Below are 19,912 nucleotides of genomic sequence, written 5' to 3'. Positions count from 1 at the left end.
GTGTATTTGTTGTTCATAATTTGTATCTTTTTTTTTTTTTTGGTCTTAATTTTTCAAATTTATTTATTTATTTATTTATTTTAATTAAATCTTTATTGTTCAGATTATTACATTTGTTCCTCTTTTTTTTTTCCCCCCATAACTCCCCTCCTCCCAGTTCCCGCCCCACCCTCCGCCCTCACTCCCCACCCACTGTCCTCATCCATAGGTGCATGATTTTTGTCCAGTCTCTTCCCGAATCCCCCACACCCCTTTCCCCCCCAAGAATAGTCAGTCCATTCCCTTTCTATGTCCCTGATTCTATTATAATCAACAGTTCATTCTGTTCATCAGATTATTTATTCACTTGATTCTTAGATTCACTTGTTGATAGATGCATATTTGTTGTTCATAATTTGTATCTTTACCTTTTTCTTCCTCTTCCTCTTCTTAAAGGATACCTTTCAGCATTTCATATAATCCTGGTTTGGTGGTGATGAACTCCTTTAGCTTTTTCTTATCTGTGAAGCTCTTTATCTGACCTTCAATTCTGAATGATAGCTTTGCTGGATAAAGTAATCTTGGTTGTAGGTTCTTGGCATTCATCACTTTGAATATTTCTTGCCACTCCCTTCTGGCCTGCAAAGTTTCTGTTGAGAAATCAGCTGACAGTCGTATGGGTACTCCCTTGTAGGTAACTGAGTTTCTTTCTCTTGCTGCTTTTAAGATTCTCTCTTTGTCTTTTGCTCTTGGCATTTTAATGATGATGTGTCTTGGTGTGGTCCTCTTTGGATTCCTTTTGTTTGGGGTTCTCTGCGCTTCCTGGACTTGTAAGTCTATTTCTTTCACCAGGTAGGGGAAGTTTTCTGTCATTATCTCTTCAAATAGGTTTTCAAAATCTTGCTCTCTCTCTTCTTCTGGCACCCCTATAATTCGAATGTTGGTACACTTGAAGCTGTCCCAGAGGCTCCTTGCACTATCTTTGTATTTTTGGATTCATTTTTCATTTTGCTTTTCCGGTTGGGTGTTTTTTGCTTCTTCATATTTCAAATCTTTGACTTGATTCTTGTGATCCTCTAATCTACTGTTGGGAGTCTGTATAATATTCTTTATTTCTGTCAGTGTATGCTTAATTTCTAGTTGGTTCTTTATCAGAACCTCAAGGGTCTCATTAGATTTCTTGAGGGTCTCATTAAGTTTATCAGCGGTTTCTAGAAAATTCTTGAAAAACCTTAAAAGTGTGGTTTTGAACTCTATATCCAGTAGTTTGCTTTCCTCCATTTCTGTCATTTGTGTCCTCTTTCTTTGTCTCCGCATTTTTTATGCTTCGCTGTGTTGATAGAGTGGCTTTCTGTGCTAGGTGTCCTATAGGGCCCAGTGGCTCAGCCTCCCCAATTACCTGAGGTAGACACTCTTGGTGCACCCCTTTGTGGGCTTTGTGCACAGTCTTCTTGTAGTTAATAAGCCTTGATTGTTGTAGGTAACACTGGGAGGGATTGACCTTCAGGCCAATTGGCTGTGAGAATCAGCTGTGTCTGCAGTCGGAGAATTTCTGTGCTGGAGACACTCTTCCGGGGACAGACTTGCTTCAGTGGGGCTTTGGTGCTCACTGAGTCTGCCCCCTGAGTGTGTCCTTTATGGATCTGAGGAGCTTCAATCTGCATGGTCCTACTCTGACCACTGGGCACACTGGCTCCTGGATCTCTAAGGAGGTGCTAATCTAGCCTTTGCCTGAGGCTACCCAGCAGGAGCCAGCTGTGAAGCAATGCAAGTTGCCCTGGGGCCTTGGGCCAGCTGCAGTTTGTTAGGTAATTATCAGATTGCAAAGGGCCAGGCCTTTCATATGCAAAAGCCTCCTTGCACGGCTTGGGCGGGGCGGGGTCCCAGGGGATCAACAGGGCGGAGTGAGCAGTTATGGCTGCTCTCAGTCCTGCCCTCAGAGGCCCTGCTTCTCAGTGTCCCAGCAATCGCTGCAAGCACCTCCAAGAGAAAGCTGGCCTCGAGTTCCGACAGATGCCAGACAGTCCAGTTTCTCCCGTATGAGTCTGGGTCCCCAGAGACTCGCCCGGAACTGGATCTCAGAGCTTGAGACTCACTCCTGATTGAAAAGACAACCATGTCCTCAGCCACCAGCCCTCTCCGCATGTGCCTCTGTACCTCTGTATTTTACTTCCGCACTGCACCTCCTCTGAGTCTCGGTATGCTTTTCTCTTTCCTTCTAGTTGTGGAATTTCCACTCAGCCAGCCTTCCTGTAGTTCCAGATAATGTCCGTTCTGTCTTTTAGTTGTATTTTTGAAGTAGTTGTGTGAGGCAGCAATCTCCGGTGTTTATCTATGCCTCCATCTTGGTTTTCTGGTTCTCGTACATTCTAGGTGGAAGCAGCCCTCACAGCTTGTTATGCCTACAGCCTCCTTCTCCATCTTGTTCATGGTGTCTGCTTGGAGCACATCCTGGTGTGCCACCCAAGAACTGCCCCTCACATAATAGCCTCCTAAAGAAATGGCACACATTCTGGAACATTCCTACACTTCAGCCCAGCACACCTCCTCTACTTCACTCCCTCCACTTTGAGCTTAAGTCCTAAGCTTGGCTCCTTTGCCTCAGGCCCAGAAATTCCTGGGTTGCATTCTAACCATGTTTTTCTTGTTAGGTTCTCAATGGGCATGGGGTTCTTAAGGGCTGGACCACTTCCTTGTTCTTTGTGGCTCCCTTCCCTTTATCACCAGGGTCTAAGAACCCATTCCCTCAGAATGTCTAAAATGAGATTTTTTTTTTAAGACCAGTTTTATTAAAAAAAAAATCATCTTGTAATTATGGAATTTTCCTGCAGCAAATATGTATTACCTAATGATTATTAGGTAACAAATCGTGATAATCCAAAGCTGGGCAACATCTACTGCCTTCCAGTACCAGCCTGTGGCCCTGGGTCCCGGACTGGGCTTCTGCAGACAGAACACAGTGGTGTCAGACAGACACTGAGGAACCCCAGGTACAGGGCAGGGGCCTCTGATTTAAACTCTGTGCATACACCTCTACTGTGGTAAGTCAAGTAGCAGCCACCTGAAAGCAGGACAAACTACACCAACAGTGATTTCTCCTGATTTTTTTTCTCTGAACATGAATTCATGTGTTTCCACTTCTTTAATGGCCTGTGGTGTTCATGAGTGTGTTCAGCTAAGCTGGCAGTTGTCTCATTGCAGTCACACCGGCGGCTGGAGCAGCAGCAGTGTGCCCCAGGAGGAAGGACCTCAGTGACCCAGTTAGCTCAGGTACAGCCTATTCCCATGTTCAGTTTTCTTGCCATGAAAACAGTGATCCTGAACATTTGAATCCCCCTGTCCACTCCCTTGTTCTAGAACACTAACTTGAAGTGTTACTATGGAAGAGGTTAGAGACAGACCCAGGCCATGTCTGTCTACCCTGTTGTGAGATTACCATGATGGCACATACTGAAGAGCTGCTCTCCTAAGGAAACACAGGAGTGGCCTACAGTGCTGGGCTTTACATGTGTGATAAAGAATTTACCACTTTCCCAAAAAGAGGAATAAAGGGAAGAATTTGGGGAACTGTTTTAAGAAAAATATCAGTATGAATTTGTAGACAAATCATTGATGATTTCTGTATAAATTTTCAGTGCTAAGATTTCAGCTAGTATGTGTGGAAATCAGGAGGATTCAACTTTTCCCACACACTTCCCCTCTCCCTTTGCAGTTCACTATGACCGGAGTCCTAAAGCTGTTCCTTGGCCTCATTACCTGGTGTGTGCTCTGCTGGGAGCTCCCTGGGAACTGTCTGCTCACTGCAGTCCCAGCTGCGGTCCCAGCTGCAGGCTCTCAGGCCAACAGCTTACACTTTTCACAGAATTCTACATGGAATTTGTCAATATTCAAGGATGAATTTTCTTTTTAATGTATCAAACTGTTCTAAACGTGGTATAAAAAAGAAAGTATGAGTTTTTTTCCCACCTGGTTTACCACTAATTCAAAATAAATGGACAACCATAGAATAAAAAACTTTAGTAGTCTCTCTGACAGGAAAATGTAAAAGCCTCTTTGTCCAGCAGGAGGGCAGACTTCACGGTGCTGTTTGTAGCCTCATATTCGCATTGGGGTTAATAGTTAATTGAATCAAAGTGGCTAAGGACGGTAGAGGCACAAAAACGAATGGAACAAGGCAGGGTGTGATATCCTTATTTAGGAAAAATCACCTGCTATAAAAGGGGTAACCTTATCCCAGTTTATTTACATAGTAGAGAAAAACCATGTACAAACCAGAAAAAACACCAGAGTGGGAGTTCAGATATGCTTCTTGTTTGCTCTCACCTTCTAGACAAGTCTTTCTAAGAATGTAAGTTGATAAAACTTTTTGGAAAGCAACTTAGAAATATAGATCAAATTTTATGCCATATCTATTACCTATAATTATATTTCTGCTACCCAAACATACATGTAAGGATGCTGTTTACAGTGTTGCTTGTAGTAACAAAACTGGAAACAACATAAATGTTCACTTACAGGATACTGAGTGATTAAAGTGTGAAATAACCACAGATGTGACAAAAATGCAGTCGATAGAATTGATTTATAAATATCCCTACCTATTGACATTGGAAAGATATTCATAGTACATTACATTTTTTAAAAGGCTACAAAAGCATCATGTATGACTTGATTTTTGTAGTAAACACTCGCACACAATATGGAAGGAGATAAACTAACATGCTAACAGTCGCTCTTCCTGGAGAACAGGTCTTCATGTTACTTTCATTTTTCTTCTTTCTACTGTCAGGTAGTCTGCAAAGCTAGTTTCAATTTAGAAAAATAAATTTCTATTATAGATAGTTCCTAGAGAAGTGTCAGTTGATGCATACACACCAAACCTTCCCATCCATAGAAAAGGCATAAAACCACCTACTTAACTAAATTCATGTGAGGAGGAAAGGAGATGTAGGTGGACCCCAAGGTGGTGCCATCATTATCAGGTCAGTGGTGCCCAATCTTCTAAACTGCCAAGTACAGTCAGACTTTTATTTAAACTCTCCTAATTTAAATATTAGCAACCTATTTACTCAACTGGTTTTAAAACACTGCAAGTTACAAAAAAAGATATACAGATGGAAAATAGTCATATAAAGAAAGTGCTCAACATGATATGATTTCATTTATCTAAGGTATGGAGAATACAGATCAGTGGTTGCTGGGCGGTGGGGCTAAGGGTTTGACAACAAAGGTAGTAGTATGAAGGAATTTGGGACGGGGGCGGGGGAGGGGGGGGGGCGGGGGTAATGGAAATGTTCTGTGTCTTGACTGCCCTCATAGTTATATGCCTTTCTGAGTTTGTCCAGCCTTGTGGTCAGGACCAGAAAGAGACATGGAACTTTTGGACGGTCAGTTTGTGGCCACTCTTTATTGCCTTCAGAACCTGTTTTCAAATGAACTGCTCTCACCCATTCCCCCAGAGTGAGGTGGGAATGACAAATTAAGCTAATGGAGTTCATTCACTGATAGGTTTCTTATCAATCCACATAAGGTTATCAGCACAGTATTCTTTATTAAAACACGGTCTTAAATTTGCAAATCATGTCATTAATATACTTCATATAGCTAAGGATACAAGTTTATCTCACTTCTTATGTATATTAAGAAACATTAAGTAAAGGAACCCTGTAAAGCTAATTATAATTAACACTCATTTTTGGTGTGTATTTCCCTAGTCTTTCCTTAAGGCAGTTTTCCTGTTATTCACGCTGTTGCTTTCGCCTGTAATCTCTAATAAACTACTCTTCTGGAATCCCCATAGTCTCTCCTGGCGTCAGAGGAGCTGCCCCTTGTCCACAAACAATCTGCATGGAATGCTGAGGAGTTAGGCTCCTTTCTCCGTTTCTGCCTCATGGATCAGAATTTCCCAGCATTTGTGGAAGAGGTAGAAAAAGAACTAAAAAAACTGACGGGGTTGAGAAATTAACACTCTGTGTACATATAGAACTAAGAAACTTGAAAGCATTGAAAAATGCTTCCTCCTTAAGACCAGAATAAAGACTATTATTCCAAACATCTTTTATCAATGTTTTATTTTTAAAAACCGGTGAATCCACTTTTCTATACATCATTGCACATCAACAATTACACAAAACATGAGTACATGCACCTATGGTTACATACTGAGAGAACCCTACTGAGTGAGAAAAATCTACACTCAACCATTAAATCAATGTGAAAAAATACAGTGTTAACCCCAAAGTATAACTAGTTGCATAGAATACCATGCTAGAATATTTCAAGGTCACTGAAAACTAAAGATAAATTATAAAAGTTTGCCTTAATTAAATGTACAATAAGGTTCAACAGATCAGTGCAAAAGGATATAAGAATTTACATGATTCAGCAAACGGAAAAATAATCACTTAAAAAGCAATCATACATATATACTGAAATTCATTATGCCATTCAGTGGACTATTCCAGCTTCTTATTAGAATCGTAGGTTAAGCCCTTAAAATTACAGATTTCAGTTTATACTACTCATCTTTTGTACCAGAACTGCACAATTTCCTCAACTGACAACATACAATAAGGAATATCAGCAGCTTAAAACTGAAACAAGCATTTATTTTGTATTTCTCCCACCCCCCAAAATATAAATATATATATTTATATACTGTATTTATTTGTAGGTTTTGCTGTACTTTACAAAAATGTTATCACTAGATGGCAGCAGTGCATTTTGCCAAATTAACAGTCGCAGTAAGTAAAAAATGGCGCATGCATGATCCGATCCTCAGAGGACCTTTTCACTTCTATTTAAATACTCTAATAAAGGAAAAGGAAGCAACATTCACAGCACATCAAGCCCAAAATAGTTTACACCTTCTACACTGAAGCATTATTTGAAATGTACCTGCTAGGTCACCCTTACAGGAGAGGCTAAATAAGGCATGCTTTAGACAGTCGTCGTGGTGTTGCTCACTTAAATGGGAGAGAGCCAAAAAGGTCCAAGCAGAAAATTTAGCAGGTCATGTTGCCACCAGTTTCAGGAACCTAAAGATCTGTAAAAAAAAAAAAAAGTATTTGGAAATTAAAAGCCTAACTTAAGTGCCACATAAAACAGGGCTTTGTTTCAAACAGCATGCTCAGGGATGCGGTGTGAAATTCTGATCTCCATGTGCCGGACAGGGAGGCACTGGGGCCAGCTGTCCCAGCTATGGGTCTTGCCTTGCCCTCAGAAGCAGAGGGGGACTAACTGACCTCTGGGAATATCCCACCTCGCAAGATGACAATTTAATTTTTACCTCTTTTAAAAGATATAAGTAAACAGTAGCGCAAAGTGTTAGTTTGAAGCATCATACATATTTTGAAATGGCATTTATATAAATATGTGAAACAATGCAGCTGAAAAACGGTCCTTTCCAGCTGCTACATAATGGGTTCCATCAGTTTGAGCTGCTCTGAAATGAACGAAAAGATCTTGCAGCATAACACCAAATATTGAAGAATTTGTAACAAGGTCAACGGAGCCACGTTCATTTCAATATAATTTTTAAAACTTCTAAAGAAGGTCATACTTACATTATAAGTAGTACTTAATTTGTGTTTCTCTGGCGCAAGTTTTTATCTTTGTGATTGTTGGTAGAGTTGGTTTTCCTTTGGAGGAAAAATTATATTACAAGAGTTAAACTCAAAGTCAGTAGCAACCTTTGGAAAGTATAACACATGGAAATACAGGGACTCTTTCACTCACTGACATCCCTGGTGTAAGGAAGTTCACTGCACAATGTTAATACATAAAAATACTCCCTGGGTAAAGTGCCTACATATCTTCAGTTAATCAATCCTTTTGACTCTCAAGTTAAAGAATATACAGGTAACTTTCCCTGTGACTTATAAACTATAGTTACTATAAGGTTAGAATAAGTATTTTTTTCTCTATTGAGTACCATTCTTTTCTCAAATGACAAATGACACTCAATTACAGAGGCAGCTCTGGGTCCTCTGGCACAACCTGGGGCACTGTTTGGTCTCCAACTCTAGGAAATTCTAATCCTGGATTGACCAAATCTGCAATTCCATGTTCTGGATACATGGAATTGTTAATGGAACCATATAGTATGGAACTTAAAGGCTCAGATATACTGGTCATTTTCCCCACAATATCAATTTAAGCATATGGGACATGCAGAATTTCAAACAGATGGTATTCTATTTTATATTGCTACTGAAATAGCCTGTCCATTAGCCACCTGCATGTCAGGCTGCAGAGTCTTCCCTACAATCTTAGCTACTCCACTGATTAAAACATGAATGCAAAATAATTCAATCAGATGCTAGTCACTCAATGCCCAATAAAGTACTTACATTGGCCCAGCTGGTTCGTCATCTACACAGGTGTTCAGTTTTTTTTAGAATCCATTGATAGACAGGAGAAGAAAGGAGAAAAGTGTGAGATTGTATATGGATTAATAGAACAACAAACGTCAAGTGGCAAAAACATAGCATTTATTCAAGGCCATTCCATCTGGAGGTGCAAAACACTCATGGAGTTATTATTTCTAGATTCAAGTTTTTAATGGCGGATATGTTGTTTCAATGGTTTTAGTTAACACTTTGAATGCTTGTCATGAAAAACTGCAACTATAGCGGACAGATAGGCTGCAATGTCATTGTACTCATCTTGTCCCCAAGTTCCAGTGGTTCACTCTTAAATAGATGAGAAGACAAACCAACATTTCAGTTGTAAAATCCTGCTGTTTGTTTTCTTATGGTGAATGCATGTACAATTTTAGCTCAATCCTACAATGTAAATGGATGTGTATGTTCTATACATTTAGCCACACATCCTCACTTCCTCAAAGGACACTGTTCCTGCTGTTTTGAGTCTGTAGTCTGGAGAATAAGATTGAGGAAGAGGAAGCCACAATAGTTCAGCCAGGGTCAGGCTGGGCTATGCCAAGTGTAGCAACAAGAGGATGTTCTGTGATACAGCAGGGAAGCTGAGTAGTGGTGACATTCCTCTGGAAAAGACTTCAGATACAGCTGGCTCACTGTTGTGCCCTGGCCAGAACCAGAACCCAAACCCAGATGAGTCAGAGATCTTTTTATTTTTTTAATCAAAAGCTTCCATTATCTGAGTTTAGAAGCCTTCTTAAATTGGTATTTTATTATTCTGATTTATAAGTTTTTATTCCCTATTTCAACTAAGGGCAACTTGATCCCATGTAAACAGGGCTATACATACATAGAATTTTTTTTAAAGGCCCACAAAGGGGAGGGAACAAGTAAGTGCTCTTAGTTTTACAAAAGTCGGACAGATTAAATGATTCAGAATGGTTTGGTTTCACTGAAGGCTTCTGGAAAAACTCTCAGCAGGATTCCACAAGGGGGCTTGGTGCACATGAAGCAGTTATGGAGATCACAGTCTCGGTGCAGGCGTCCGCAGGAGCACACATCAGGAGGAATGTCTGTCAGAGGGAGACATTGCTCCACCTGTTCCTTTGAGGCAACGGAGAGGCAAAGCCACTGCCAGCACACACAGTGACTGGAGCAAAAACAGATTTAAAAACAAAACAAAAAACTAACCACATACCAACAACTTATTAGCCGAAACCACAGGCTAGCGACACATCAGTGTCCACAGGATTCTACTACTGACAACAGTACTATCAAACAGATACAGAGAACAAACTAAGACTTAAGCACACCCCGACATCTGTGTGCTGTGTATGCAGTGAAGATATACAAAGACACGCAAGTACTAACACACAAGCCCAGCCTAAATCCTCCCTCACCTGACACCCTAATGCTCTCAGCATCCCGGCCAAGCCAGCTCAGCTACATGCTAGGAACTAAGCACTCAGGGACTTAAAGGGAAAAGACACAGAAGCAAACTCAGAATATTTTTAGTGCTCTGACTGTGAACCCAAAAATACAAAATTCTAAAGCAAGACAGTGATTCAAGAATACCTTCCATCTATCCCAACTTTAAAAGAAAAAGCAGGGGAGAGGGAATCGCAACAGCCAGGCAAATTCTTCTTAAAGCATGTCGCTGTCAGCACCAACCCCAGCAGTCACACCACAGCTTTTCTTTCTTTTGCAGAAGATATGCCCTGGCGTCTGAGGAACGTCCAGTCCATAACGTGCAAAGGGCTGCAGTAGGGATTGTAGCAACAGTGGCTCTAGTGTAGCTGCCATGCCTGCGAGTGGGAGCAGCTGTTGTTCACAGTCGTGTCTAAATCTCATGGGCCCCATCATCTCTCTCCCCAAATCCACTTTCACATTTACAAACAGCTTCGTGTCCCCTAGTTCCTGGACTGACAGCAGCACCACACTCCCTTACATGTCAGACAAAAAACAACTTGACCCTCACAGGGAAATCAGGAGAGGGGGGGGAAAAACAGAACTACAAAAAAAAAAAAAAAGGTACAAAAATCAAAGTAAATGAGGATTTAAACAGCAAACTGAAATCCAAGTTAGTTGTGAAAGTGAATGAAGTAAACTTGAAGAAAAGTGTTAACATTATGAACTATGCACTGTATAGACTGAAGCGGAGATTAAACAAACTCCAAAAGCATGCATATCGCTCACTTACCACCATGTTTTAAGGGTTTGATGCAATTGAGGGGGGAAAAAAAAGAAGTCATAGTAACCGACAAGTATCAACATACCCCCAAACCCTCAGGCCAAAAGACAGCTGCTTAAACAATGACTGTCCTCTCCATCTGGGTATTACAGCCACTAACTAGATGAGAGAAAGAGGACTGGGGGAGAATGGAAACAAGATGCTTCTGGAATCCATCTTATGAGCGAAGTTCCTGGTGGAGCTGTTGCACACACTGATTTCTCTGCATCTGGTCTTCCCAACCAAATGCACTGTAGCCCTCACCCCTCTGACCCCACATGCACCTCACAATGTAGAGATAACTGCCTGCCTAATAAGTAACAGATTACCTGATACAATATCACCTCCAAAAAGATGGCTTTAAAGTCAAAATGACCAAGAGTGGACTGTCTGGTCAAAGCTCCTTTTACACTGCCTTCATCTCATGAAGGATGGGGTTTTATGGTTTCTAAACCCACTTTAATGCTGCCTGATCACAGCAGAATAGATTAACCAAATGAGATTAGTTACTTCCAATTTCCTTCCTTATGTGGTCCTATTGTATTTCCTCCGTAAGGTAACTTGTTATTGATCCTAATGACCCTTAGTTAAGAGATAACGAATGTGTGTTCAACATGTTAAAGAGCTGCATCTCTTGCCCTGGCCAGTGTGGCATCCTCCCGCACACTGAGAGGTTGCTGCTCAGGGCACATGCCTGGGTTGCAGGCTCAATCCCCAGTAGGGGACGCATAGGAGGCAGCCAATCACGCTTCTCTCTCCCCCTTCCCTCCTCTCTCTGTAAAATCAGTAATATATATATATACGTATATATATATATATATATATATATATATATATATATATATATACACACACACATATATATATATGTATATATATATATTACTTTTTTTTTTAAGCGTCACATTTTTTTTTCAACATGGTAAATCTTCATATGCTACCAAATGCTTTACCCAACTAATAGATTTTAGAGTTTGGTTATATCAGAGCCTCTAAAAATACGCCCCCCCCCTCCACCACCAAGCCTCTTCTCTATCATAACTTAAAGGAAGAGTCCCTTGAACTGACATAAAAATTATCCCCCTAATGTGGAAGTAGGAAACTCTTTGATAATAGCACTTTTCCTAAATTTCATTTGAGGTCACTGAAATATCCAGTAAGCTGAAGGTCCCCATGACTAAGCCAATCCATCCCATCTCTACAAGGGGTTGGGGAGGGATTTTGAAAGCACACACTAATATCTCTGGGTTCAGTCAGCAGGGAACCCACACAGAACATGTGCTCTAAGCATGTGTCCCACTATAAAGATGGATGGAAGGCTAGAGGAATGCTAGCTGGACCTAGTCTTTAGAGAATTACCATTTAACATTTTCAGAGAACATAGTCAAGAGGTGAGTAAAGTGAAAAAACAAAGGCCTTATTTGGCTCCATGATTCACCTGTAACTGAAAACACTGAAGGTAAAAGGTGATTTGCAGATCATCCACCTATAAGACAACCAACTGCACCAATCCACAAAGAGACCATACAGGGATTTAGATGTGTTTCATTTATAAGATATCCTGAGTATACCCCAGTACACAAAAACACGCCCCCCCTTTTGTTTCTGCAAGCAGCTAAACGTTAACCTAAACATTTTCTATGTGAGAAATCTAAAGCAATATTTGCTTTTCTAGTGAAACATTTAAACTCTTAAGTTCAAATTCTTGTATATGTACTTTAGTATTACTTACTTAGTGCTTTTCTAATAATGAGTTGAGTTATCAAGAACCCACAAACATGCCCTCCCTAGTAAATACTATGAGTTTTATATGAATTTTTGAGTATGAAAAAGTTTGGTGAGTCAGAATTAAATCATGGGTATATCTTGATAAGGAAGTACCTATCTGACAGAGAAAAAGCATGACGGGCTTATAAAAATTCCTTTTCATAATACAGTGGAACCTCGGTTCTCGAACTTAATTCATTATGGAAAGCTGTTTGAGAAGAGATTTGTTAGAAAACTGTATCATTTTTTTCCTATAAGAAATCCATTCCATACCCCCAAATGATTCTGTTTCAATCTTTCTTATATACAGTATATATCTCTAATGTACTGTTTAATCTATAAACAAATACTTCTTCAATTTATGGAACCACCCCCTACTAGCCTTAACCGAATCACTTGCAACACACGTTCCAGGGGTGTCCTTCAGGTCAGCATGCAGCATCTCTGCTTTCTCACATTATTATTCCCTCTGAAATGCTATCACCGGCAAACTGCTTTTCACTTATCCAAATCAACAATTTTTCTACCTCTTCAATTGCCTATAAAAATTGTTTCATGAGCACTTCCACACCATTAGCAACAACAGTACTCTTGATGGCCTCTTTATGTTTTGAAATTGTGCTAATCCTCCGCTTCCCCAGCAACAAAAGCAAAAAAGAAAAAAAATATTTACAGCACAATTTTCTGAGATGTTAACAATAGCAGGTTCAGCGGTAAACTGACACACACTCCATTCTCTCTTTTGTGGCCTGAGACACGCTTTTTGTCATGTTCATGTATCAACATGAGGTTGTCAGGTTGAGAATCAAATTGTTCGAGATGGGAATTGTTCAAGAACCGAGGTTTGACTGTAACATAAATAAGTCAACACAAAGCCAGATAAAAATTTATCTCTAAAACTCCAAATTTGTATTAGACATCATGTTGTTTTGAAATCATTCATTACAAAAAGGAGTGTATGCATATGTCTGTGTGTGAGTTGGCAGGAGGGGGACATAAGAGAAGAAAGCATATGCAGTGCGTCTGCTCTCACACAAATTGTATAGGAGTTGCGGGGAAACTGGCTAAAAAAGAAAAAGCCACAGCATCAGGAAAACTCACTGAGAACAATAAACTTTTTTTTTAATGATTACTTTCAGGACAGAAGAAGAAAAAGAGGGGCAGGCAGAGGGACAAGGAGAAAACTATGGGATGGAAATGACGGAGCAAGGGCAGGGACATGGAGATGAACAATGGAGCCTGGACCACACTGGCCGTCAGGGAGGGAATGAAGAGAAGGCAAACACTGCAGTGATTCCAGCATCCCAGATTTTTTCACCCCAATTCAACAACAAAAAGTAAAATCTGCTTGCATTATTCTTCCAAGAGATTGGAGCAAGGAGGTTTTACTTTGCACTTACCCTGTAGTAATCTCTTAGGTAGGATTCATTCACTGTCTATAATAATTTAGCTTAAAAGAAGTAGTTTCCCTCCAAGAAGCCGTGCAGAAGATTTGCTGGCCACAGATGTCTCCTATAACAAACTGGCCCCATTTGAGTTCAACCACCATGGAGCTCTTCAAAAAAGAGCTGCTTCCTGGGCAGGTGTGAGCACATGCCAGATAAAAATAATGCTACCCATTTCTCAAAACCAACCTGAAAGCCTTCCACATATGCTGGAGAGCAGCCTAGAAAAGAAGTGCTTCCCACAGGAAGACTGGAACCTCTGCCCAGGCTGCGTGCTAAGCCAGCGTCACTCAGCCTCATCTTAAAACTTTAAAAAACTGGTTTTGAAGCCCATACCTGTCTTGTTCTAACTGACGTTTTGCTTCTCAACATTTCCAAAGGGAAGACTGATAATGGTGATACCTACTAACTCAAAAGCATTCTGAGGGGATTTAAAAAAGGCCTTTTTGGGAATGAGGCAAAACTGCTCCCAAAGAGCCAATGCTAAAACCATATAGTCAACTTGTCCCTAATTCTGCCTTGGGAGTCCTAATTTGTAGCAGAAGAAGAAAAATATAAAGGAAAAGCATAATACATATATGAAAACCCCAAGAAAACAATTGTATTTCATAGAACAGTTCTATGGACTTAGGAGAAGGAAAGTAAAAATCCTCGGAACACTTATGTTGTCAGGTTGAGAATCAAATTGTTCGAGAACCTAACTCATTTATTTACAAAGGCCTATCTGCTTCCAGCCTAAATCTACCCCATCCCTCCATCTAGATAATTGCTGAATGTACATCTTGAGTCCACCTCGTCTTCCCATGTGCAATGTTAGTTTTAATAAAAAACCTTTCCACCAGCTTCACTCTAATACTCACTCTACTTAACGCAGGCAAAAAGAATTAGGAGTTGCTGAAACAAAAGGAAAAGAAGGGGAAATGGCTCTTGTTCTCAAACCTGTCCTTCCAAAGAGTTGGGATTCACTGCATTCCTTCAGGGCTGCATAGTCCGTGACATCACAGACTTCCCTTAGGGTTCTCCCCGACACACAGGGTGGGTGGTACTGTCCCACCACTGTTCAGCCACAGGACAGGGACACCTCTGTGGGGCAGGGAATAATACCACAGTGCACAAGCACAGGCCCAGGACAGTCGAATTAGAGCTAGCATCTTCACATCACTCAAAGTCAGCCTCCACTGAGCTTAAGTGCACACCCTTCTAGCCTAGTCAGTGACAGGCAAGTGGTGGTAATAGCTGGCTGGCCAATTAATTTGTTTTTACTGGTGATGCTATAGGGCAGGAAGGTCGGGATGAGAAACTAGTTAGAAATCTGAAGAACTACTGATCCAAGTGTCCATCAGTAGTTTCCCCCAATTATAATCAATTGGGTTAGAAATAGAAACATGTATGACAAAAAACATACAAAAATGGCTCAGGACTTTCCTGATTCTAAGCCTGTCCAACAATCTAAGATTCTTTTTCTTTCCAATGCTTAACAATTCTCTATAGTTCTGCTGCTAAGATCAACCCTTCTCTGACCCTAGGCAACTTGGGGGGTGCCGCCTCTGGTATGAACTCCAGGTGATACTGCTTGGGGTGGAGGGAGGCATCAGAAGCTCTCCATCATTCTAGTCTGTGAGGCACAGAAAAGTCAAACAGTAGGTGCTGGCTTTACCAGAATGTTGAAAATCTATTGAAAGAACCAACCAGGAGAACCAAAGGCTGGCTTGTTCCAATAGCTTTTCCTGAGAACAGTCCGACTAAATGTGGGCAGTGAGTGACCTACAGGGGCTACATCAGGCAACTATGTCACAACCAATTAGATACCTTAAATCTGCCTGAAAGGCCAGGTGGCCTGCGATCTTGGGGTGGCTTCTAGGCTTGACTTGAATTCTCCTCAAGCTCAATCTGCCTGATGATCTGTATTGAAGGAGGACAGAGCTGAACAAAAAAATTAACAGCTGCCCATTCCCCACATGGGGCCTAAAGGGCAGATAGGACTGGGGTGTGGAGAACACTCAAGTGGAAGGACAGAGGTAATATTAGAGCTCTAATTTTGGGAGTAGTGGATGAGAAACCAGTAAAAGAATTTTCCTTCTCTCCTTTTGGGATTGAATCCCAATATCCTTAGACACCACCCAACAAAACCACCTCAACATTATAGCTATTTTGTAGGGATGCTCTTACCGTCAGGAACTTCATCAGGCTTCTTTCTCTTCTCATACACAACAATGATCACCACAAGGATGATGATTTCAGCCAGGATTCCCAAGAAAGGCCAGAGTGGGGCCAGGTGGCTCCGTACCCTGAGGATGGTAACGACGGAGGCAGTGCCAATGGAGTTGGTGGCATTACATTCATACTCGCCAGGGTCCTCTGTGATCTGGAGGTTCACGATGCTTAGCTCAGTGTAATTTTCCTTGTTGATGATGAAGAAGCGGCCAGAGTTATTGGCAATATCCTGCTCAGGGGCAAAAAAAGTGAGAATACACAAAGATGAAAATAAGTGACTTAGAATAAGAGATCCAAGAAAACTACGGGATTTGTCCAGAAACATGTTAAGAAATTGCTGAAATCAGTGTCTAGAAAAACTTGAAAGCATTTTATCTCAGCACTCCACTAAATTTAGGGCGTTCAAACAAAATGGTTTTCAAAGGCATTAACCTATGATATATAGCTTGACAGAAAGAGGAAGTACCAATGTTTGATTTTAAATGTTTTTCAAAATATAACAGATACTTAAGATTCCGTGGTCATGAGAACAGGAGATGAAAATACCCAATGAGGACACCCCAAACTGCTCTGACCAAAGCTCAAAGGTCCTCCCACCAGGGACCAATAAAGAAAAATGGGCATTTCCTTGCTAGCACTGCAAAATTCTAAATGTTTTGTTGCTCTTTCAGAGCCTGCTCTGAAAAGACTAACTGCAGTATCTTCACCTCTCCATTGCTCATCCCAATCCCCTTATTAAAGGGTTTCTGAAATCTAGTCAGGTTAGTCCTTATCAACACCTAACATAACATTATTGAGAGGTCATAGAATGTGAAGAAAAATTGACTTTTTTTTAAAATCCTCATCCAAGGATATTTTTTTCCATTGATTTCTAGAGAGAGACAAAGGGAAAGAGGAAGGGGGGGAGAGGAGAGAAAGAAACATCAACGTGAGGGAGACACACTGACTAGCTGCCTCCCACATGCGCCCCTGCAACAAGATATGTATCCTTGACTGGAAATCGAACCCATGACCCTTTGGTCTACAGGCCAACGCTCTAACAACTGAGCCAAACCAGCCAGGCAGGGTTTAAAAGTTTTTAATAAACTAGATTTGATCCTTGGTTTTGTCACTAATTTACCTTGGTTAACAGGTAACCTTTCTGAAGAAACTGGATTTGATGGTGGCCAGGTCCTTCTGATTCTGAAGACTGATAATTAATAAGTATACCTGATAAGTATAGTGTTGGGCATACAAGGACTGGGAACAGGGGGAATGCATATGACATTCCTCTGATAAAAAAGGAGATTAACCAAACATCAGTGAATCAGAGAGAAAGAGTTTAAAGCTTTGACTTTCCCAATACTATCAAGAATCATGCCCCAGGGCAGGCAACCCTACGGCTTCACAGGGGAGTTTTACCAAACATTTAAAGAACTAACACTTAAACTCCTCAAACTATTCAAAAAAATCCAAGAGGAAGGAACACTTTCAAGCTCTTTTTATAAGGCCAACATTATCCTAATTCCAAAACCAGATAAAGACACTACAGGAAAGAGAATTACAGGCCAATATCCCTGATGAACCTAGATGCTAAAATCCTCAACAAAATATTAGCAAATCGGATCCAGCAATATAGTAAAAAGTTCATACACCATGACTATGTAGGATTTATTCCAGGGATGCAAGGCTGGTACAATGTTCAGAAATCAATAAGCATGATACATCACATAAATAAATTGAAAGATAAAAATCACATGAGCATATCAAGATGCAGAAAAATTATTCCACAAAATCCAACACCCATATTTGATTAAAACTCTCAGCAAAATGGGAATAAAGGGATCAGACCTCAGCATAATAAAGGCCATATATGACGAACCTACAGCCAACATCATACTCAATGGGCAAAAATTAAAACCATTTCCCCTAAGAACAGGAACAAGACAGGGATGTCAACTTTCACCACTCTTATTCAACACAGTCCTGGAAGTCCTAGCCACAGTGATCAGACAAGAAGAAGAAATAAAAGGCATGTAAATTCAAAAGGAGGAAGTAAAACTCTCATTATTCGCAGATGATATACTGTACATAGAAATCAGAAAAAATTAAAAACTCCACCAAAAAACTATTAGTTTTAATAAATGAATTTGGGAATGTAGCAGGATAAAACAATCAACACCCCAAAATTGATGGCTTTTTTTATTTTTTTATTTTATTGATTTTTTACAGAGAGGAAGGGAGAGAGATAGAGAGTTAGAAACATCGATGAGAGAGAAACATCGATCAGCTGCCTCCTGCACATCTCCTACTGGGGATGTGCCAGCAACCCTGGTACATGCCCTTGACCAGAATCGAACCCGGGACCCTTCAGTCCGCAGACCGACGCTCTATCCACTGAGCCAAACCGGTTTTGGCGATGGCTTTTTATACACCAATAATAAATTCTCAGAAAGAGAAACTAAACAAACAATCCCATTTACCATTGCAACAAAAATTAAGACACTTAGGAATAAACTTAACCAAGGAAGTAAAAGACTTGTACTCGGAAAACTACAAGACATTGAAAAAAGATAAAAAAAGATATAAACAAATGGAACAATATACCGTGCTCATGGATTGGTAGAATCAACATCATTAAAATGTCCATACTATACAAGGCATCTACAGATTCAATGCAATCCCTATTAAAATACCAACAGCATATTTCACAGAGTTAGACTAAATACTCCAAAAACTTATATGAAACCAAAAATGACCCTGAATATCCACAGCAATCTTGAGAAAGAAGAACAAAGTTGGAGGGATCACAGTACAAGATATCAAGTTATATACTACAAAGCCATTGTAATCAAAACAGCCTGGTACTGACTCAAGACTAGGCATATATATAGATCAATGGAACAGAACAGAGATCCCTGAAATCAATCCAAGCCATTACGCTCAATTAATATTTGACAAAGGAGGCAAGAACATACAATGGAGTCACAACAGTCTCTCCGATAAATCATGTTGGGAAAACTGGACAGATACATGCAAAAAGTGAAACTAGACCACCAGCTTAGCTTACACCATACACAAGAGTAAGCTCAAAATGGATAAAGACTTAAATATAAGTTGTGAAACCCTAAAAATCCTAGAAGAAACCACAGGCAGCAAAAATCTCAGACATCTCTTTGTAGTAATATGTGTATAGATACATCTACTAGGGCAAAGGAAACTAAGGAGAAAATAAACAAATGGGACTACATCAAAATTAAAAAAAGCTTCTGCACAGCAAAAGAAACTATCATCAAAATGAAAAGGAGTCCACTGTATTGGAGAACATATTTGGCAATGATACATCTGATAAAGGGTTAATATCCAAAATATATAAGGAATTCATAACAGAAGGAAGACAAACAATCCAATTAAAAAATGGGCAAAGTACCTAAATAGACACTTCTCCAAAGGGGACATACAGTAGCCCAGGAGACATATGAAAAAATGCTATAAGTCACTGATCATCAGAGAGATGCAAATTAAAACGACAATGAGGTATCACCTCACACCTGTCAGAATGGTTACCATCATCACATCAACAAATGACAAGTGCTGGGAGGATGTGGAGAAAAGGGAACCCTAATACACTGCTGGTGGGCATGCAGACTGGTGCAGAGTTACTATGGGCAACAGTATGGAGTGCCCTCAAAAAATTAAAAATGGAACTGCCATTTGACCCAGTGATTCCACTTCCAGGTATATATCCTAAGAAACATGAAACACCAATCAGAAAGAATGTATGCACCCCTATGTTCATATACAATTTGCTATTGCTCAATTTACAATAGCTAAGATCTGGAAACAGCCCAAGTGCCCATCAGTGGATGAGTGGATAAAAAAGCCATGGTACATTTATACCATGAAATACTATGCAG

The 19,912-nt window shown here is 40.3% G+C and overlaps 2 protein-coding genes across 6 annotated transcripts in view; one reads left to right on the top strand and one right to left on the bottom strand.

Moving 5' to 3' along the window:
* Nucleotides 1-5,944, top strand: part of REC114 (REC114 meiotic recombination protein) — a 158,295-nt gene extending 152,351 nt beyond the window's left edge. For both annotated transcript variants that reach the window (XM_059657642.1, XM_059657651.1), the window contains 2 exons: nt 3,181-3,249; nt 5,780-5,944. In XM_059657642.1, the coding sequence (XP_059513625.1) occupies nt 3,181-3,249; nt 5,780-5,944 (234 nt within the window). The remainder of the gene's footprint in view (nt 1-3,180; nt 3,250-5,779) is intronic.
* Nucleotides 5,945-6,033: 89 nt separating this feature from the next.
* NPTN (neuroplastin) overlaps nt 6,034-19,912 on the bottom strand; it is an 87,501-nt gene continuing 73,622 nt past the window's right edge. The window contains exons 6-10 of one of the 4 annotated variants that reach the window (XR_009447695.1): nt 15,972-16,245; nt 15,612-15,704; nt 8,331-8,352; nt 7,545-7,619; nt 6,034-7,024 (exon numbers count right to left, since the gene is read on the bottom strand). Coding sequence is in view for 1 of the 4 variants with exons in the window: in XM_059657616.1 (XP_059513599.1) it covers nt 7,559-7,619; nt 8,331-8,352; nt 15,972-16,245 (357 nt within the window). In the remaining 3 variants the exon portion in view is untranslated. Of the gene's footprint in view, nt 7,025-7,544; nt 7,620-8,330; nt 8,353-13,337; nt 14,886-15,611; nt 15,705-15,971; nt 16,246-19,912 lie in introns of those variants that run through there. The other 3 variants (XM_059657616.1, XR_009447696.1, XR_009447697.1) reach the window with 3 other exon arrangements.

The sequence above is a fragment of the Myotis daubentonii genome, chromosome 1, assembly GCF_963259705.1.
Source record: "Myotis daubentonii chromosome 1, mMyoDau2.1, whole genome shotgun sequence".
Taxonomy (NCBI): domain Eukaryota; kingdom Metazoa; phylum Chordata; class Mammalia; order Chiroptera; family Vespertilionidae; genus Myotis; species Myotis daubentonii.
This window is presented reverse-complemented; position numbering and strand designations above follow the sequence as displayed.